General features: G+C 35.9%; 2 protein-coding genes across 9 annotated transcripts; both read right to left on the bottom strand.

The window, feature by feature from the left end:
* Positions 1-1811: 1811 nt before the first annotated feature.
* LOC114280197 (ubinuclein-1) lies at positions 1812-14575 on the bottom strand. 8 transcript variants are annotated; one of them, XM_028222528.2, is made up of 13 exons: positions 13985-14575; positions 11769-11855; positions 11513-11605; positions 11305-11381; positions 10430-11036; positions 10002-10101; positions 9784-9893; positions 9521-9607; positions 8163-8288; positions 7809-7946; positions 7661-7708; positions 7300-7401; positions 1812-2612 (listed from the first exon to the last, which is right to left on the bottom strand). In XM_028222528.2, exons 1-13 carry the CDS (start codon positions 14225-14227, stop codon positions 2136-2138), a joined length of 2295 nt encoding a protein of 764 aa, XP_028078329.2. In that variant the 5' UTR covers positions 14228-14575; the 3' UTR covers positions 1812-2135. The 8 variants fall into 8 exon arrangements, with proteins under 8 accessions (XP_028078329.2, XP_028078331.2, XP_082730748.1 ...); XM_028222530.2 differs by having other exon boundaries at positions 10002-10098; XM_082874622.1 differs by having other exon boundaries at positions 11509-11605; positions 13985-14480.
* An 836-nt stretch (positions 14576-15411) lies between these two features.
* LOC145793545 (uncharacterized) lies at positions 15412-15966 on the bottom strand. Its single transcript, XM_082876394.1, has one exon. It carries the CDS (start codon positions 15964-15966, stop codon positions 15412-15414), a length of 555 nt encoding a protein of 184 aa, XP_082732520.1.
* Between the last annotated feature and the right edge of the window lie 6679 nt (positions 15967-22645).

Here is a 22645-nt window from a genome sequence, read left to right as displayed (position 1 = left end):
TGAAGATGATATTGAAACCCTAATTCTACTGTTCTCTTGCTCGTGAAGATGGTTGAATGTTTGGAATGGAACTCAGTCATCGGAGTTCAGCTCAGTTTCTGTGTTGATTTGTGAAGAGTATTTTGGTCCATGAGATAATTAAAAATACGCGCGATAATAATTGAGGGACCTGATCCATCACCCCTTTTTTATTACTATTATTAGGGACCTTAAAAAAAATTCTCCAATAATAAATAATTAATAGAGAGAGAGAGAGTAATAAGTGTTCACTTCTTAGGGTAAATACAGGATTCTCTATATTCACATCAGTTTCAGCCAGAGGTTTTGCAAACTCATGCCGATTCAATTTTAGAACATACCCTCATTTCATTTGTATGTTTTTTTTGCTTAATTTCATCATATATAAGCTAAAAGAGATGGGCATGATAATGAAGAAGATATCTCACCCGTGATGGAAGAGTTTGAAGATTAAAGTGGTGTAATTTAGGGTTTTTTATTTGTTTATTATTTGTATATATTTTGAAAGGTAATTTGAAAAAAAAATATAAGTTGTATTGAGAGTAAATTATAATCCTAAATAATTTAAGGGGGATGCACCAATAAATCCCAAATTAATAACTTATGCACTGTTTAGTCCTAAAAGTTTTCTTATAGACTGAAAGATCCCATTACAATGTTTCAAACATCAGATTAATGTTTCAAACATTAGATTTCGAACATCAGATTAATGTTTCGAACATTAGATTTCGAACATCAGATTAATGTTTCAAACATTAGATTGATGTGCAAATGGGACTAAATAGAGCATAAGAAAACTTTTAGGACTAAATGGTTCAACTTTTCAGAAACTAAGACTTATGGGTAAATTTTCCATAATTTAATGAGTTGTATTGAGAAATTTGCTGTACTTAATTATTGTTTTAGTGCAAATAAAATCCTCCGATATTTTACCATATTAATTATTTTAATCTATTATGTTTTTAATGGACTATTTTAACCCAACTACTTTCCTCTTTTCTGCCCAAATAAACAAAATTTGTGCCCATGTGCGAGTTTTGTTGTTATAAAAAAAATATAAATAAATAAATAATACTCTGATGTGGTAAATCTCAAGCTAAATTTTATAAAATCAATCTCGTGGCTTTAAAATATTATAGGAATGTGGTACAATTAAAAATTTGCTTTTTATTTTTTTAGTCTAATAGCATCTAATTTTTTTTTAAAAAAAATATGAAAATCTTAAAAGGTTCACAAAAGACGATAAATAATCCAAATAAAAAATATTTGAAGTAAATTACATTTTTAATCTCTATAATTTCACCTAAATTTTACTTTAATCTTTATTATTTTAAATTGAATAATTTGATCCTATACTTCAAGTTCAATTTCAATTTGATGATTCAATTCAAGTTTGAGATTAAAATTAATGATTTTAATAAATTTGTCAGTCTCTTGATATGTACATGTAGAAGAAAAAAAATAACAAAAGTTTGGATGAAATAACCAAATTAAAACTAAACTTAAAATACAATGACCAAATTATTCATAGAACAAAGTCACATTTGGTGTAATTTACCCAAAAATAAATAAATAAATAAGAAGAAAAAGAAAGAAAGAAACCCTGGCCAAAGGTTGGGCAACAAGAAGAAATCCATGCTTTAACCTTTTACACTTCTCAAAACATGAACATTTCTCAAGAGCATTATTCAGTTCAATGTTCCAAACATATTTCATTTCATCTCCATGTTTTCATCTGCCCGGACATGGTGGTCTGGGTAGAAGCACAACAAACCATCACAATTTAGGATCCATTTATGAAACAAATAAGCCAACCCGACTTTTCGATTATTTTGAGCTTTACATATATGATATGATGATTGTATTTTCCTTCTGTGGGCTGAACACTATCAAACGCAATCAAAACCCCATCTAATGATTAAAAAAAAATCAGCTATGTTGCCTCTTATGAAAATAGAATTTGGCTCAACATGACACCAACATTTAATTACACGACGACTGAAACCAATCTGTCAAAATGAATGAAGTGGTAAAAAAAGGAAACAGATTAAAAACAAAGATTTGTGTTGAACAAACACCATCGCGGTGTGAACTTCCTAATTGAGCTACACGTCCTGTTAGCTGGGCCGTTCAAAGTTTTGAGGAGGGAGAGGAGCCAACAGAAGACTCGGTTTTCGGATAGGACCGGTAACGTGCTTATGGGGCTTGTGTCTTTCCTTGCCCTGTGCAGAAACTAACTTCTCCAGATGGAAGTGAGTTTCACTCGATTCCAATTCTGGCTTTCTCTTCACCTTTTTCTTTGTCAATGCATCCATTGTCCTCGTGTCATTGAGATTACTTGAAGTTACCTTTACTTCATCTTGTTTTAGCCGGTCCAAGTTGGGACCATTCATTGTGGCACTGGGCATGGGCATCCAAACATTAGTATTTGCTGTTGTTGAATTGGGCATGGGCCTGCTGACTGAAGTCAAACCATGATTACCAGAATCAGTAACCAATTTCTCTTGCACATATTGCGGCTGAGCAGTAGTTGTAGTTTCTACTCGAACAGCCTCCTCAGTCTTTGGAATCAACTTCTTCCTCCTGATTTTCTCCTGATCCAAAACATAAGAAATTAAATGTAAGACATTTGATTCGACTGCACTTGTGTGTCACATTCATGATTTCTCCATTGTGGTTTGTGATATTAATGTATTCTTCTACATATATTGACATAGAAAGCAATTTATTCAATGGCTATGATAATTAGCATCTTTAGGTCTCCCATAAAAATTAATTGAAGTCAATAAATACATTAATTGTAGCCAACTGGGTTGTAATACGTGTATCAGTTAGATTCCAAGGGTTGCTAGTGAAAGAAAACTACAGTAGTTGATTCCAGATACGGATTAACAGATACTTCCGAGACTGAAATTTCAACAATAACTATTACAAGAACTTGAAATCAAAGCATAAACAAGAGGCAACCAAAATGTTCTCTTGATGCCAATCTCCCAAACATTTTCCATTTTGTTAGCTGTGACCTTGAGACAATGAGTCCATTACTTTCCAAACAAACCAATAATATGCAAATGGAGTAAGAAATCACGTCTCAAACAAAATAAAGCTTCTTCTTTTCCTAATAACCATATACTATGTGTGGACAATGGAAGGTAAGGTAGACCCTCCAAGGTAGGCACTGAGCTCACTAGATGGAAGTGGAGAAGAGAACCAAGGCAGCCCTAGAAGAGAGAGAGGGAGGGTGGTAATGGATAACTCTGCAGGGTATAAGGTCAATAATGTGTACGTGTCTGTTGCATGCTTGGGGAACCTTCTTATACAGGGTGGCCGAGCCATAAGGGGCCAGCTGAGATTGGATAGGTGGCTCAACCCCCTTGGTTAGACAAAGTGGAGGTAGCTTCAGTCAACTCTACAACCCTAAGCATGGGTCTTGGGGAGCACATCATATGTTGACAATGGGTATGTATGATATGCTCCTTTTGAGGTGTATCAGAGCAGTCTAGTCTTAGGTATGGTTCAGCCTTCGAGGCATCATATGTCTTGATCAAGGTCCCTCTCTCTCTCTCTCTCTCTCTGTGACTGGTATGAGTATGCCCCATCCCAAGGAGGAGGTTGGCAAGTTGCCCAGATGAACCATTGAACACTAGCCTCGAATCCAAAAGTCCTCTAGTGATGCTGAGTGCGATAGCCTAGGTAGCGTGAGTAAAGTGCTTCAATCTAAAGATTGAGGCACTGCTTGGTGGGGCCATTGGCAAGTCGGGCATACCGAGTGGGTGAGTTGGCGAGGGCACGCTCAGTCAAGAATCAATATTCCAGGGGTGACCAAGCATTTTCTATCATCAATGGCTTGAGCTGGCTAATCTGGACTCTCAAGGGAAGGAGGCGATGTTTTCAAGAGTTCAACAATATTACTTAATTTTGTTCTTTAAACTATACAATAGCAGCTTGGTCCTTTAATGATGTTACCAATTCACTGGAATTTGCAGACAGAATGTGTAATTCTTTAATGAACAGACACAAATATAGCTGTGTCCTTGTATGTAGGTTTCTAGCTAAGCCAACATCCAAGTCCATTATACAAATTATTTTCCTTTTTTCATCTTTCTTTAAATGCGGACAAGTGTGCACACACAGAATTAGGACGTAAATGTGTTTGATTGGGGGGATAAGGGGGGGGACTATCCACTATTTGGACTCCATGTCCGGCCTCCCTCCTTATCCGTCGTTTGATTTTTTTTTAGTCCGGCGGACTCCATGTCCGGCCGGACTCCATGTCCCCCATATGGGGGACTATCCTGTCCTGCGGGGGGTGGGATTGTTTTGGGGGGACTAATCACTGTTTGGATTAGATGTGAAAATGACAATTTTGACCCTCTACTATTTAATTATGTATTATATTTAATAAAATTTAAATGTCTCAATTTAAAAATAAAATAATTTTATTTAACTTTTTATTAATGTTTTATTTATTTAATTTTTTAAAATAATTTTTTATAGATATTTTATTGATGTTTTATTTTAAAATTTTGTTTATGTTTTATTTAAACATTTAAACATTTGTACATCAACATGTTTATTAAATTATTTCAACATCTGTACATCAACATGTATATTTATTTAACATCTATTAAATTATGTTTTAATACGTCAACATTTGATTACATCTACATTTGTTAATTGTTAATTACATCAACATTTGTTAATTGTTTAAACATAATCTGTACATCAACATTTATTTAATTGTTAATTGTTAATTGTTAATTGTTTAAACATAATCTGTACATCAAAATAATTTCAATGTTAATTGTTTAAATAAAAATTTAAACATTTAACCATTAGTATGTTTAATTTCAACAATAAATTTTTATTTGTTTAAATAAAAATAATCTGTACCAGTCAATTTTTTATCAATATTAGTATGTTTAAATATCTTTAAACAAAATTTAACCATTAGTATGTTTAACGTTTACTAAAAATAATTAAAATATTAAAGATATGTTTAATATTGCTATTACTTAGTAAACAATTGAAAAAGGGTAAAATAGTCTTTTGTTCATTTATCCTATCCAGTCCGTCCAACCAAACGTTGGATTCACTGAAAATAGTCCTATCCAGACATCTAATCCCATGAAAAAACAAACACAGGATACATATCCAATCCGACCAAATAGTCCGGGGGATTCATAGTCCCAGGACTCAAGTCCGATGGATTCTAATCCCCCATTTTCCAGTCCGTCCAATCAAACACACCCAGATGTACAGAACTTAGTTGCACGAAGAGGGAGCAGAAGTGGGAGCGGGAGAGTGGAATCGTAGACATTTCAAGAATCGTTAGTTGGGAGCATTTGTATATATTTTAAATAATACATAAAAATATATTGTAAGATTATATTTTTTATGGAACTATATATGTTATAAACAAATAAGAAGTATAAAAAAATCATATGTTAAAGTATTCTAATTATATACTTTTATTATAATTTTTTTCATTTATTCTAAAATATTTTTATTACTTTTTTATCTATTTACTCTAAAATATTTTTGTTAAAAATTATTTATTTTATGTTATTTTCTTTAAAAAATAGCTTAATCAATAAATATAATATATAAATAAATACACATAAATTTATAAAGGCAATATATAATATATAAATTAAAACAGATATATATAATATATGAAGGTTATATATAATATATAAATAAAATCATATATATACATATATAAGTATAATTTATAAAAACAAAAACAAAAATATTACATACATATTACATATATATCTATCTTTATATCTATATAATCTGAGAAGAGAAGTAAGATCAGAGAGAGAGAGAGAGAGGAGTCGCAATGCCCAGCGAAGAGGGAGAGAGAAGTTGTGAACCACTTGCAAAGAGAGAGAGACGTCGCGAAGACCAGCGAAAAGGAGAGAGAAGTCGCGATGGCTTGTGTGCAACTAGCGAAGACGAGCAAAGAGGAAGGGAGAAGTCTGCGATGGTCCGTGAAGGTCTTGAGATGGCCCGCGATGGAGCTCCGATGAGAAGAAGACAGATTTGTGATTAGATTCATGTTTCTCTCGCATCAAACTCGTAATTCTTTTACGAATTTAAGTCAGAAGCGCAGAATCGCGCTTCTGAGGAAGAATCGTGAGCAACATGAACAATTCCTGCTAATAAGGTTCAGAACTTTAACCAGATTGCAATCAAGTAATTATTTTCCACTTTTATGTATTGTTCACTCTCATAATGTTTCTATTGCTTCTTTGGCATGTTCTAACTTTGCACCAATTTCATGGAACTTCAATTTTGTCAGAAATCTTAGTAACAGGGAAACTCTTGAATTGACATCTATGCTGTCTTTGCTTGATGGTCTTTCATTGTCTCCACTTACATGTGATAGAAGGATTTGGCTCATTCACTCTTCTGGTATTTTCTAGTGCAAATCCTTTTTTGATAAAATCACTGATAAGCTTATTGTTCCTTCATTTATATTTCACAAGAAAATTTGGAAAGCAGTTTTGCCTCTTAAAGTGAAGTTTTTATGTGGTCTATGGCTCATGGAAACATAACGACCAGTGGTATTTTTCAAAAGAGGAGACCTAACCACTCTTGTTCTCAATGGTGTATCATGTATAGGAGGAATGACGAATCCTTGAATCATTTATTTTTCCCAGTGGCTTTGAACTTATGGCATCAACTCTTACTTTTGATTGGTTCACTTTGGGTGGCTCCGGGGGCTTGTGTGCACATACTCTTAATTGACTTTCAGGGTTTTGGTGGCAACAAGAAAGCAAAAACATTGTGGCATTGTGTTGTCTTTGCTATCTTTTGGGTTATTTGGTTGGAGAGGAATGCAAGGGTCTTTGAGGACAAAGCAGCAGACTCGGATTTATTATTGGAAGAAGTGTGTCATTTGGCTTCATTTTGGGCCTATGTTGGAGGAGACCCACTTTTCTGATTTCCAAAGATTGGGGAGCTGTTTGTGCTCTTTATCTTTGAAATGTCTGATAGGTGTTTTCTTTCCTTTTTTTTCTTGCAAGAGGACTCCTTGTCCTCACTCCGTACTTTTAATAAGTTCTTTTTGTTTGTCGATCAAAAAAAAAAAACCGAAAGAAAAGTAATAATGTCTAAAAGAGCACTTGGAGAAGCAAGAGCTTAATAAATTCTGTTCTCAATCACAAGTACTCAGGAAACCAGGAATTTCCAGTTTACATAGATGAAGTCTATCAATGGGTAGATAAAGACAATAATGCAATGCATAAACATGGAATATGAAAACATCACTACCTTATGGTGGCTGTGCAGTGGCCTCTTCCTATCTTTTGCCCTACATATAGCACGCTTAATCCCATGGTTGTCCATAAATCCATCTGGCCATAATTCTGCAAGCTGCATCAGAAATGGCAGAAACAACGGAAAAAGTCAAATAAGTTTTATAGAAATAACTTCATAAGGTTTGACCAGTCACAACAACTAATAATTTACAACCAATCACTGGAAAAGGAAGAAAGAGCAAGACAATAAAATCACAGCCACATAACACATCATTTGAAAAGTTTCACATGAACCACCATATAAGCAGACACATAATTCTATAATAGGCCCTTCCTACTTTCAACATAATTAAAAGAAACCACAGGCCAACTACCTCTGCATACAGCTTTCTCACTTGTGGACCTGCATCGTCATCCAGCCCCTGGAACCAAAGAATAAACACTTAGGATACAGTATGAGAGGAAATTTTCTCAAAAACAGAAAATACCTTAAAAGGGATAATTGTGAACACAAATCAGTACTTCTATGTAGAGGTCATAGAGATCACAAATCTTGTCCTCCAACGCATCATCCATGCTATATTTTCGTTTAATTACGTCTTTCTCTTCATTGCCAATTTCCAGAAAATCATCAGATGCTCCAGCTTGTTGCTCCAGTGCCTGAAAAAACATAGAATTATACAAAAACTAGTCATCAATATTCTGCACAAGCATCGCAGGAAAAACAAAATTATTCAAGTTGTTCCACATCACAATGGAAGAAATTCCATTTTGACTCAGTAAAAGCCTCAACAATATCACCGCAAATAGACAAAGAATATCTTTCCTTTTTGTTGGGTGTGTGGGCAGGGGAAGGGGTGGGGGTGAAAATCTTACCTTGGACTTTATATATGGCACCCGCATCCTAATCAGCTCAGCAACTTCCTTTTTCATCAGCTGAAATCTATCATCTTTCTCCTTTTTTGCTGACAAACCCATATTAACCATGACTTTTAGGTTTCTCTGTTGCCAAAAAAAAAAAAAAAATGCTGCATTAATCAATGATCAACATGCTGCATCAATCAATGATCAACATGATAATTGAAAGCAAGAACTTAGTAAAAAAAATTATGAGAACTAAAGAATTGCACTATGACCTCTTTATTGTGATTTCAAATTAACCTACATGCTATGCTGTTTCAACCATCAAAAACAAAGGAGACAACATTAACTTCGCCAAAACAAAAGCAGCAGAATTCTACTATTCAGTGAAGATTTTTAAATATTCTTATTGTCCAACCCTGCAGTGAACTGTCTTAATTTCTTCAAACTAGATACATTCTGGCATAACTTGAAAGCATATATAATATGCTATTAAATTGCCAAGAAATGTTTCCATAATTGAATTTATGAATATAATCCAATAGTTCCAGAAATCTTATTAGGATGTGTTGGTTAGGTGCAGGATATGCCTTCCCATGCCCATGGGAAATGGTCCGTGCTTCATTTGTTCCCATATACAAAGTGATTGCCTTCTTGGCTGGATATTGGCAAGGAATAAAACAAATAAATAAAAATTATTAAGCTTGTGTTTGGATCTAGGATTTGGGGAGGGATTTGTGAAAGGAATGGGAAAAAAGAAAGAAAGAGTGAAAAAAATTTAGCTTATATTTTATTCACTTTTCGTCTTCCTATACAAATCCCTCCCCAAATCAAGATCCAAACACAGCCTAAGACGCATGACGGCAGACGGCAAATCACCTTTCCCCAGCAAGGTTGAATTTGATCTCTGTTTTTTCCATCTGGATTTAGACATTGGCTAAATGGAGCTTTCAATTGGCTAGCGTGATGGTAGGCTGAGTTCCAGACAAGGAGAGGGACAATAAAGGAAGAGAGAAACCAAATTCTATTTTATAATCACAAACACACACACACACACACACAAAACCGTAGAATTTTTAATTTAGAAACTTATTATCACCAGTGTCATTATCAAATATTTTCTAAAGGATCAAAAAATGTCAAGCTATTCCCAAAAATTATTTTTGAGATTTGTCCAGAATCATCCTAACAAGTTGTCAAATAATCCTTATTCAGATTCACATTCTCATCACCACTTTCCATCATTCTAACAATCACAGTTACCACCCAAGCCTTACCCAGTTAAGTGAAGTAGGCCTTGGGTGAGAGTTAACATCAAGAAGAAAATGAAGCAACATTTATTAAAGAATTAATTCTCCTCCAAAAAGAAATACCTTTAACGTCCTCAGTTGTACCATGTGACCAACAATACTCATAAGACGATTGACCAGCTCCATCGATATTTTTCCATGGTTTGCTTGCTGCAACAACCAAACAATATATGTTCATATTTAACCCAACAAGTAAAAGTCAATTTTTTTATTTCTTTAAAGGCCACAATGAGAGGTTAACAAAAAGAAAATGCGAGTACAAGACAAACTACGTTAGACCACAAACCAAGGATCATATAATAATAGTCATGTTAACTTTCTAGTACCGCTAGTCTAGCAACTTTGGCCAGCTTCTGCTTTACTTCATGTGGCAACCTCCGCTTGACTGCCTGAGACGAAATATCAGCATCCTGAACTTCCATGGTTGGTGGTCTTGCTGATATTTACAAAGAGACATACAATTAATTGATTATGTGATTTATAGTAATGATTCAATGTATAATTACGACTAAATACTATAATAGAAAGAAATACTCAAACATACATTCTGCAACCATCTTCTCCAACTCCCTAATGGCCTTCTCGAGCATCGTACTTTTTGGCCTAACATTTAAACCTTCCTTTCTCTGCATGAGTGGAGCCTTCTGCATGATTTTAGAATACAAAATCAATATTTGCTTGAATTTCAGTTACAAGCACAAAATGTAAAAGCTACCAAAAAATTGTTAGGACACATAAAGTCAAAAAAAAATTGATAATTCATTAGTGGAATTGAAGGTTACATTGAGGTCACATAGAAAAACCAAATGTCGTTGACAAGTACAGGGGAAAACTTAAAATTGATTAGAATTAAACTAATTGCCAAAGCCATCTAGAAATTCCTTCATGTGGCAACACTTTGCACGCATCACATTAATCCACTAATGTAATGCAAAGAGAGAGGAGAAAGAGGATTCACAAAGAACTACTCACCACAGTTTGCATGGGATATTTTCCCTCATAAACATTGAGGTCAGGCCTTTCACGAATGCCATCTTTTTCTCTCCTCTGAACTGATTGATCTGACTCATTGACATTATTCAATAGTTTTCCAGGTTGAGATTTGCTTTGTGTATAAGAACTTTTGCCATGAGACCTCTGAACCGAAGGATCGGAAAATTCACCTCCGTCTTTCAATTTGTTACCCTGGTACTTAGAAGAGGCCATTCCTGTCTTCTGCTTGTCAATATCCTTTTCCTCTGGTATAGACAAACAAGCATCACCATTTGGAACTTTTGAAGGAGGAGATGGATCCAATAGAGTTTTTGTTTCAGCAGATTTCTTCTTAGCACAAATTACAGAAGAATTCATCTGATTCTGAAATTTCGTATCTTCATGATGTACAATAGGTAGAGCCACAATGTGAGAGTGACCAGAAGAGTTCTTTCCAACCAATGGCACTGACTTCCCAGCCACCTTCTTTCCCACTTTTACATGTTTATTTGGCATGTGATCATCATCACCCTCACCCTGACCTTTTGCCAAATCTTTCCTTCTTCTTTTCTTTGGTTGTTGGTTAGACAATAAGGTAGGTTCATTTCTAGCAAAAGAAAAACAAAGAGAATAAAGAAAGTTAGGGAGGTGGGGAGAACAAACAACAAATTTAACCACACCAAAACAAAGCATTGGCTTGATTTCTCTAGCATAAATCTAACAACCAGACATCACCATAAACTGGTAAACTCAGGATGGCACCACGTAATATACACACAAAAAAACCTTCTCAAAGCTATGAAAGCTTGAACGTCACTGGGATATTATTATCTAATAAAAAAACAGTACTATTATAATGACTAGGAGAAACTCACGTGCGTTCCAATTTCCCCCGATTAACAAAGAATCTGTCATGTTTTATTGTTGAGTTATCAACCTGAAAATACTCATCCTGCATAACAGCAAAGCAGAAGCATTATGATGGCACTGTTAATAGATGTAAAATGTTATCATGAGAACGAATAAGTGCTGCATATATAACTAGCCATACAAAACCTACTAACAACAGATAACAATACCAACCAGCTCCGCATCATCTATGAAAGAATCTTCTGTGTCATATTCATCATCATCAGGAACATCATTAAGATCTTCCTCATCACTACTATGCTTACCCTAAGAAAAATGCATTCTCACAATTAACCTATTGAATATTACATAATATAATATTGCATCTATGGATATCAACACGAACTTACTAGAGTCACTGAAACAGAGATCAAAGTTCAATGTTGCATTTATTTATCCAAAAAAAAAACAAATGTTCAATGTTGCATACCATATATAGGCGTTCTATTTTTTCAATAACAGCACTAAAACGGCTTGTAGGGGGAGCATCATTCAAGTCAATTTCAGAAGGTTGTCCCTAAAAGAGCAAAACACAATTAAAAATAAATAAATATTTGATTCAAAACAATCTGCCAATAATGCACATAAACAGTCGATGCACTTTATGTGATATCAGATATCACCCCTACTCCAACAAAAAGGGAGCGATGTGGACAATTGTGACATGTACAAAGTTGAGCATGTGTGAGAGAAGCTTCCAAAACAAACAACACTCATCCAACCACAAAGAAAATATACCAAAATTAAAACCTTTGATTAACATAGTTCTGTTACAATGACAATTTATTTAAAAAAAAAGCATGAAGAAATACAGATTTATAGCTATTCAATGTTTAACAGTCGTTTGATTGCGGTATTATCCTGCCGAAGAGTAGACTGTTAGGATATTGAATGAGCCTGTACAATACAATGGAACTCATAGACTAGCATTCACTTGTTGCATTGAGCCTGGAATTCAATGAATGCGATGGCTCACATGACAACTTCAAACATATTAAGTCGAAAAGCATTCCAATAAAATCACTATTTATTCCTACTTCATGAAAAACCTATCGTGAAAATCATAGGTTATTCCATCACTGCAGTTAGGTACAACCTTATGCACACAAAATGGAAGCACATGATGAGAGAATGCATGGACAACTTGACAATGGTAACCAACAGCTTCAAAAGAATAATTTCAATGTAATTGGTGGCAATCTAAGAAACACGGACACAGATATGAAAACGTGGCACAACACAGACACGCTGCCACATAAATTGTCAAAATATAGAAGACATGACACATGAGGGACACACAAATTCTTAGAGCATCTCCGATCCTTTCACCATTTCTTTCATCAAATTTAAATTTGATGAAAAAGTGATAAAAAATCATCTCCAAACCTTTCATCAAATGTTCATCAAATCAAGGAAGAGTCATTTTCTCATCAAATTTGAATTTGATGAAAATTTAAAACATGAAGCATTGAAAATGATTTTTTTCCCATCAAATTTGATGAAAAGTGGAATTTAGGATGAGAGGGAAATTTCTAAAAAGATTTTGATGAAATGATTGGGACAATTCGTATCAAATCAAGCTTTTTACTCAAATTTGAAATTAAATTAGATAAAAATAAAAATAAAAAAATTGGTGAAAGGTTGAAAATGCTCTTAGAGCGTCTCCAGCCCTTCATCAGATCTTTCATCATATTTAAATTTGATGAAAAACTGATGAAAACGGTGCTCCAACCATTTCATCAGTTTGGTATCAAATTGAGAATGTCTTAAGCTTTTCATCAAATTGAGGATGCTGGAGCCTTTTGTCAAATTACTGTAGATAGTCGTTAGTGCAAGAACACCAAACGATCAGCCGGTTGTCCCTCTGGATGGCCGATCGACGGCCGGACATTTTCTCGGTCAACCAGTGATTTGATGAAACTCTGTTGAAATACTCAATATCAGATCAAGCTTTTACTCAAATTTGATGGAAAAAAGAAGTAAACATTATTTCATCAAATTTGAGTAAAAAATTGAATAAAAAGTCCATCTGATATCCAGTACTCCAACGGAGCATTTTTTACTATCATCAACACACAGATCGACCGGGGGGACAACCGGTCGACCGGCAAGAGCAATCCATCACTTCTGAGAGTATGCTTTGCTGTGAGAAGTTTTCTACTGACCGGGAGGGACAACCAGACAGTCGTCCGGTTCTACAAAACTAACGGCACCAAACAGTGAAATGTTGAAGGCTCTCAGAAATCCTCTATTTGGTGAAATACTTTGATATTCTCGATTTGAGACTGGTTTAATGAAACTGTTGGAGCTGAAAAAGGACTCCTTTTCATCAAATTCTAATTTGATGATACCTTTGATACAGCATTGGAGATGGCCTTAGTCATTTATTATTTATGCAAACAGCGAACCATATCAACAGTATCAACCAGTCTACAATACAAAGCAACTACCTAATCCATTAGATGCCAATTCAATTACATTACGCTTTTCTTCTATTGATAATATGTCTAGGTTTAACTCTACGCAAAACAAACATCAACGCCTCATATTATCACACACTGAAAACTATTACTAGTAACACAATTCGCTAACAAAACCCTAAACCAAAACGCCACAGGACGAATTCAAAATTGAACTGACTCTTACCGGAGCTAAGCGAGACTCAAGAGCAGAGTGAGCATTGGACTGAGGTTCGGGTGCAGGTGCGGGTGCGGGTGCCGAGGAGGTGGGCCTGTTAACCTTGCTCACGTCCTTCGCAAGCTTCTTCCACGAAACGATGGTGGTCTCTCCTGGTCTCAGCTCCACCGTGAATCTCTGCCGACCACCGACTGCAACCAACGACGACGAAGCCCTCACCGATTCACCGGCGCCGGCCTTTGCTTCCTCCATCGAATGGATTAAAATCAAAATTGAAATTTGGAGAGAGAGAGAGAGAGGGGTGTAAACCCTAGATAGATTGAAGAGGAAGAGAGAGATGAGTCAGTTTTTTTTTTTTTTTGGGTGAGATGCGCGCGGGATAATGAAAGTCTGCAACCGCTAACCCATTTTTTTCTTTCTCTGATTTCCGTTCTCTCCTTTCTGTTATTTTCTTTTTCCGGATAATCGTAAAAAAAATTAGGAATGGTAAATCACAAAGGAAAGTAATTGGGGTGGTTCCCAGCTGATGAACTTCTAGGTTCTGATCTTTTTTTTTTTTATTTATTATTATTTTTTTTCAAATTCAAATTCGGGATTTACGTCTCATCTGGAAACTTAGGTGTCATATTTATGAGAAAAGAAAAAAAATAATATTATGTATTTAATGTGATATTTTATTTTATTAATTATTTTATTTTTTTATAAATTTTAATAAAAAAATTAAAAAGTCACTTGCCAGAGTTAAATCCCTTCAACTATCTTTAATATGTTTAATTTGGTTTTCATAAATTTGTTTTAAATCTTTTTTTAAGTAAAATTGATTTTGTGAAAAAATATTAAAATACTTATTATTCATATAATTTATTTTTTTAGGATAAAATTAATTTACAAATTTAAAAATGTATTTTTGATTTTTTTTTGTCAAATTAATTTTTTATTCTTTTGCATTCAAAAGAAATTAAAATTACTCAAGAAAAAGGTTGAGATTATCTTGTGAACTATTTTTGGTTAGAAATTTAAAATGCACGCACAATATTTTTAAACATATTCAATAAAAAAATATATATATATATTAGCGGTTGGTACACGCGATGCGTGTGTAATTTAAATAAATAAAAATAAAATAAAACATTTACTAATTAAGTGGTAAAAGTCTTATTCATTTAACATAAATTTAAAGTTCAAATCCCTTCCTCTCATCTATCTAATTTTTTTTTTATTTCAAATAAAAAAGTAGACACGTGGTAACATAAGAAACAAAGACTTCAAGACACCATGAAGGATGATCACTTTATAATAGTATAGAATAGATAGATAAATAGATACATATATATATATATATATAAGTTTACTGGTTATGACAAATTAAAAAGGTATTTTTTTTTTTTTTTTTTTTTTTGAACATAGAAAATGAGGAAACAAAACAAACTACCAAGCTACACCACATTACACAGAGAACGTAACGCAGCAGGAGGGTGAGAGACCCAATCAAAAGGAAGATTGCCATGCAGAGCAGCCTTGGCCACCCAGTGAGCTGATCCATTGGCTACTCTCGGACACCACTGGAAAGACAAAGGACTTCGAGCAGCCATCCCCCTGATATCATGGATAATGGCTCCGCACTCCCAAGGGGGAACATCCTCAGAAACACACAAGTGGATGACAGATTTATTGTCGCTTTCCACAACCACCAGCGCTGGATTGAACTGTTGAGCCAACTGACAACCGAGTCGGCAAGCTAGAGCTTCGCCTTGAAAAGAGGAAGAAATACTACACTTCTTGGTGAGTCCATCCAGTAGCTGGCCCTTAGAATTCCGAAGGACCACGGCGACCGTAGCTAGATTAGAGCCCCTCTTAACAGCCACATCGCAATTGATTTTAAAAGTCCCCATAGACGGAGGCACCCAGTTTGCTACCGAAGAAAGGGCAGCAGCCTGAATTGGAAGACGCGAGACAGCGCCCAAACCCATAGCCGACTCAAATTCTGCCATGGCCATCCGAACTCGAGATAAAACTACTCGAGATAAAAAGGTATTTGCACTCACAATTTTCTTCTCACCACTCTTTGGTACTACCCCCGCTCGACATCCACCACTCCACCTTGCTCGATATCTCCGGCTATGTTAATTATTAATTTTTAAATTTTTTATTAAAGATATGAAAGGAGATAATGTAGTTGAAAAGATGAATAATACTTATGAATATTGTTATAAGTTAGCCTTGTATCAAATTAAACACAAGATAATATAACATATTATTCTTTTATCTATTAATTGAAAATTAAAATTTTAAGTTTTATGTTACATTTTAACAACAATAGTATGATTGAGATAATATTACTATGGTAATCTAATGATATAAGTATGAAATTGAAACAAAATTATAACATTATTTAAAAGTATGTAGCCTTCCATTTAAAGGTATATTCGAAGTGCAACGGTTCGAAGATACAATCAGGTCTTGTTTGGGAACAGACTAATTTAGTAATTTTTTGATTATTTGGCTAAAATATGAGCTAAAAAAATTAGTATGTTGGGAATGATTTTTTAATTTTTTACGAAAAGATGTGCAAAAAGTAGAGAAAAAATAAAATCTTTGACTTTTTTGTATGAGTTGTTGACTTTTTTAGTAATTTTTTAACTTTTTAACTAAACCGGCCTGTTGCCAAACGAGGCTTCAAAGTCCTCACAGCCTTCCTCATTTAATATTCACGTCCACTATATAAACGAGTCGCAAACCATAGTCGCTCAGAAATACATAAAAAAGATAAAATATTCTCGTATTAAAACTCAATATCTCATGTATTTGTGTCTTCTTGTGTTTCTTATGTCTCCTCCATATTTAGGAAACATAGGAATATATAGGTAAAAATCTTATAATAATTAATATATAACAATTAATCATTACATAATTACAATAATAAAATATAATAACAAATTTGTAATCGAAATGTTTAAACCAATATTAATGTTAATTACATAATATTTTACCATCATGTTATTAAAATTTTAACTCAAATGTTATATCAGAACATCTATAATAATTTATTTTTTTATTTCATCAAATTTAAATTTAGTAAAAAAGTATTCAAAAATTATTTTTAATCATTTCATTAATTGTTCACCAAACCAAAAGAGAGTCATTTTTTTTATCAAATAGATAACTCATAAAATTCTTTATCAAATTTGAATTTGATGAAAATTTAAAAAATAAAACTTTGGAGATGATTTTTCCATCAAATTTGATGAAATGAAAAATTGGAGATAAAAAGAAAAATTACCCATAAAAGTTCAATAAAAATTTGATGAAATTATTGAAATAATTAATATCAAATTAATTTTTTTACTCAAATTTTGAATCAAATTAAATGAAAAAATTAGTAAAGAATTGGAGATGCTATCATATAGGTCAGTAATGTCCTATTATAATAAAAATTACAAATAAAATATAAATAAAAATATTATCATATCATCACATATACCTCATAATTAAGCAACCAAAACACTTAAATATTAGTAATAATAATAATAATAATAATAATAATAAAATTTATAATCCAATTCGAGACAATCGAAAAAATAACAATACTTGAGAGAGAGTTTTTATGAGCATTAGGACCGAGCTAGGCCCAGGCGTAGTAATAGGTCGTTCTATGGGCCATGGTGGAAAGGGCTTAGCGAGTGGACTTTAGTGTTAGCTCGGTCCAAATATGGTTACAGTCACCACGGTCGGAGTGGTGATAATTAGCTCGGTCATAGTATTCGGAGCCGAGGTATTTGGGCTTCTTATGGTGGACCCTGTTCTTGTTAGCTCGGTCAAAGCTTGCTGTAGTTAGCTCGGTCTCAACAGAAAAAACTGAGGTACAAGTGAACAAAGAGCCGAGCTATGTGTTGCATGTGAAGGCGCTGGATTAAATGTGACAAAGGGCTAGTGTTAGCTCGGTCATACTGTCATCCAACTGAGGTAAAACCATCTCACTTGGTTTAAGCAGTGAGGGGATGTTGAAGGATAAACATTATCTTTCAGGAATGTGATTCCTAGGAGGACTTTACATGGAGGAATAAGAGTCCTACTAGGATTGTGCCAGGCAAAAACTATAAAAGCTCACAAAATAACTTATGTAGAGGTAACACAATTTTGATTCTCGAATACACAGATCTTTTGTCTATTTGTCTATTTGGCTAACTTTGGCATCAGAGAGGTATCTGGCACACCCCCGCCGGCTAGCTCACATTTGTGTTTTCAGGGAGTAAAGCGACGACATTTGGAAGAGTGCAAACTTGACCAACAAGATAATACGAGAAGATTATTTTGTGCTCGTACAATTGGCGCCGTTTGTGGGAATTCCACAAAGAACAAAACCTCTTGATCAAGCTTTCCTCTCTAGTTAGAAACAATGACGTACAATGAAGACTTGCCGCAATCAGCCATTGATGGGCAAACCCCGGAGGGAGGTGAGAGGCGCGAAGGTTTGCCTTCTATCCCTCCCATGGCGGATTTAGAACCCCAACGACAGAACCCCCAGATGGAGGGAAGGGGGAGGCGGGGCAGCAGCCCCGTCGCTCTCAAAGTCCTGAAAGACAGAGGCGGAGGATGGGCCCTCAAGTTCTGGAGGATCGCGTGAAAGAACAGGACGAGTTAATAAGGAGGATAACGGCAGACATGGAGTCAATGAAGCGCCAGATAAAAGGAAAATTGGTTGCGACAGGAGAGGGGCGCAAAGGCAACACGCCCCCTCGCCACTCGGAAGATTGTGGTAGGCATACCACACCATTGCAAACAGAAAGTAGGAGCCTTAGAACAGGCGACACTCAATCGTGGACTTCCAGGACTCGTTACTCCAGGTTTGAGAGAACGAGAACTGAAAGGTCTTGTACTGAGGGAAGCACCTATTGGCCCTCGCACACGCACCAGACGTCATCTAGGCACACGGAGTTGCCTAGATCATCTGACTTGCAAACTGTGCTTGAAGAAAAGGCCTGGTGAAAGGAGGACACCAGGGCTCGTGACCCGCGCAGAGTTTCAATCCTTCAGCGGTTAGCCCCTCGGACGCATGGTAGCGTCGAGATAGGAATACCAATGCCGCACCTTGCTTACGAACCAACAGACAAAGTATTAGCAAGGTTACAAAGCTCGCCGTTCGTTCTGGAAATTGAGAACGCACCTGTAGACGTCCCCGAACGTTCCGGGAAGAATCCCATTTTGTTCATTTGGGCTTACTACAATTCGGACTCAAAGTCACGGTCCTGTATCTAATCTCGCGAGTGCGATGCAAGACCGATGAATCATCAAAGAGTCCAAATCCGGCAAATCGTTTTGAAAAACTGATTTTTAGAAAGAAGTGCCAAACATGGACTGTTTTGCCAGATACAGAGTCACCACCTAAATATTTTATTTTGGGAAAATTTAGGAAACCTTGATTCGTGCCTAAGGCCACGTGTCCGTCATCACCAAAGTTGCCTCGGCTCGGGAACTTGGGTACGATTGGGGAAGGTCACTTCGTGAGTACCCCAGCTCACCCGATCAAAGATCGGCCTCTACTAACTATGATATCGAGTTTTGAAAACATTATGTGCTCTTATTCCGGTTAATTAGCTAATCTTTATTACGTGATGCGCATAGCAAAACAAGTATAGACTAGATTGCCTAATTTGGGACAAAGCATTGTATATCCGTTTGTTTGGAAATGATTTGAAGTTTGCTACTCACAAGTAGGCTAAAACACGGATTCCAATGAATTGTTCCAATTCAAGCAATCCAACCTTCACCCACAGGCATTCAGGCAGTTATATCACATAAGCAATTAGCCTCATGGCAAGCATGCTGTCATGTCAACATTCATATACATGCAAGATGCTAAAGTATAAACACTCACAGTGTACTCCGAGCCAAAACAAAAAGCTAGTTAGTAATCATACATGATCCTAGTTCATGTTAGCAATGGCTAATGCAACGCATGCAAAATACAACTAAGATAGGCTCGGCTACCCTAAGAATGGCATGTGAAATGCGACAACTCGATACACGTATTCAAGTTAGAATTGAAATACTATGCAATTAGTATGATGCGTCGAGTCCGGTGCGTGCAACACGAATGAATGTATGCAAACATGCTATCATAAGTATGCTAATTGAAATGTGCCCTAAGACTAACCATTGAAAGCAGGTAAGTAAAAGGGAGAAAGACGTGGGGTTGGAAGACATGCATCACACACACGCACGCTTATTACAAAATTCGCCCTCTCTCGGAGGGGCCAAAAGAATAATACAAACCAAATAAATAATTAACTACTCTAGCTAATTAAATATTACAAAACCTTAATTAATTAACAAATTAATTAAGCTATTAAAGCAGTAAAGCTGCCCCGGGAAGAGGGTCAAATGCATTCATGCTCGATTCGCCTCGCTCGGAAACTCGTTGCCATGCCATATGTTGCCTCTATTTGCACTGTTTTGCACCTCTGAAAACTGTGAAAATCCTTGAGATGCCTCTGAATTACTCACTGAGCGTTGTGGGATGTCACCGACCAAAAGATAGGACCACCGGCCATTATGAAGTGGTCACCGACCAAAAGTGGGGCCATTGGTTGGACTCTGGTAGCCGGCCGGCACTGAAGAGGGCCGACCGGCCATCTGTTCCTGCAGAACTCTGTTTTTGCTGCAGCAGATGACAGACAGTGCATGGCAAGGAATTTACAAGATAATGTATGCACGACCACCCTTCCTATCCTGCTATGAACTCAAGGGGGTTTGGTTCTCGACCCTCGGGCCACCAATCACGTATTTCAATGCATAAAGGCCAAAAACGCTAAGTGTGCAATTTGATATCAAATGAAGTGCACAAAAACACATAAGGACCCCAACCTCTATCATGATTGATTCAAGAGGCAAGGGATGCGCACACAATGCTATGCAACCTAAGCATGCAAGCAAACTAAAGCAACATGAGCATGCAAGCCACAATGCTATACAAGGCAACTAGCATATAACAATATGCAAAGATAAACATGCAAACAAGCATGTAACTTAACAAGTATGCAAGATAGATGAACATGCAACAACATGTCAATGGGCTAACATTTAATAACATACAAAGGCAAGTATACTTAGACCAATGTAATACATGCATGATGAACTTAACAAAGCAACACAAGCATGCAATAGACAATAGGCAATAGGCATATAACCTAAACATGTGAACATGTATAGCATGCAACAACATGCAAAATGAAACAAGCATGCAACAATATGGTGAGATGAACTTACACTAACATGGGTAGCTCTCAAGCATGCCAAAATCAGTGGCCAAATGGACTAAAATGATGGCTTGACATGCACCAAAATGAAGCTCATGCAATGGCTCACAAATGGGGTATAAAAGCACAACTCTCAAACGCATTGAAGGCATGATAAACATGAGAATATGACACACTGATAAACTCTGAAATATCATATTCAATGATGCCAAAACACTAAAATGCCTCAAGCAACACATGCAAGGGACCCCAAAACTCAAAGGTAAGCAAGGCTATTACACTACAACCATGCATGGCAAGCATCAATCGGCCAAGAGGCCTAAAAACAGAGTTAAGGCAGCCCAAAATATGAACAAAACATGTTTGGAGTGTGGCCAAAAGGTGCTAGAATGGGGGCCAAAACAACATGCAATGTGAGCTAGTAAGCATGATTTACACTACAAGCCTATGAAGCATGTGAGGGGCCACTAAACCAGCCAAAAACAGAATCATGGCATGCCAAAATATGACCAAAAACCCACTGAAACATGGTCAATACATGCAAGAATGATGCGCTACTTTGATAAGCTATGAAAGGGATTACTCTACACATACAAGAGGCAAACAAAAGGGGACCAAACCAGCCATGGACAGAGGCTAGACAGGTCCCAAAAGTCACCAAAAAGTGCCTGAAATAGGCCTCCAAATGATATAAACATATGCTCCTTTGATAGGCCAAATATGCTAGTAAACAAGATAACAAAGGAGAGGGGATGACCCTCTCCTTCTTAGGATCTCAAAACACCATCCCTACCACTGAAATCCAGAGGGATTTCAGTGGTGAGAAGGCCAATACAAGGTGGCCCCGAAGCTCACAAAAAAGGCATAAAAATAAGGCCAAACAAGGCCTAAGAGGGGGTAAACAAACCCAAATAGAAAAGTGATCTTAAACAAAGATTAAAAGCATGAAAAAAAAAGAACTTTTATCAGTTATACACTAAGCTCAAAGCAACATGCAAGATAGGCCAAAATCTTGTGCAAAAATGGGGAATAAAGAGGGAAAAGGAGTTACCCTTGTAGCTCAGCAAAACCAGCAGGTTCTTGGACCAAAAACCAGCTCTTTAACCTCTGAAAATACCCTCCAAGAACCTTAGATGAATGGTGGAGGTGTGTGGTTGTGAGGTGGTGTGCAAAGGGGCCAAGAATCTCACTCTTTTGAACCCAAAATATAGAGATATAGAGAGAGATATATCTCTTGTGCCTTAGACAAATTTTTCAACCTCTCTAAAGGAGAGGGAGGCCCTCTCTTATAGAGAAACAAGAGGATTCAAGCTTCTTGGAGAAGCTAGAGAAAAGGTTCAAGCTTCTTGGAGAAGCTAGAACAAGAGTTTAAAAGGTTCAAGCTTCCTCAAGAAGCTAAAACAAAGGTTCAAAA

Source organism: Camellia sinensis, chromosome 6 (assembly GCF_055761805.1).
Source record: "Camellia sinensis isolate YWXY chromosome 6, ASM5576180v1, whole genome shotgun sequence".
In the NCBI taxonomy this organism is placed as follows: Eukaryota; Viridiplantae; Streptophyta; class Magnoliopsida; order Ericales; family Theaceae; genus Camellia; species Camellia sinensis.
This window is presented reverse-complemented; position numbering and strand designations above follow the sequence as displayed.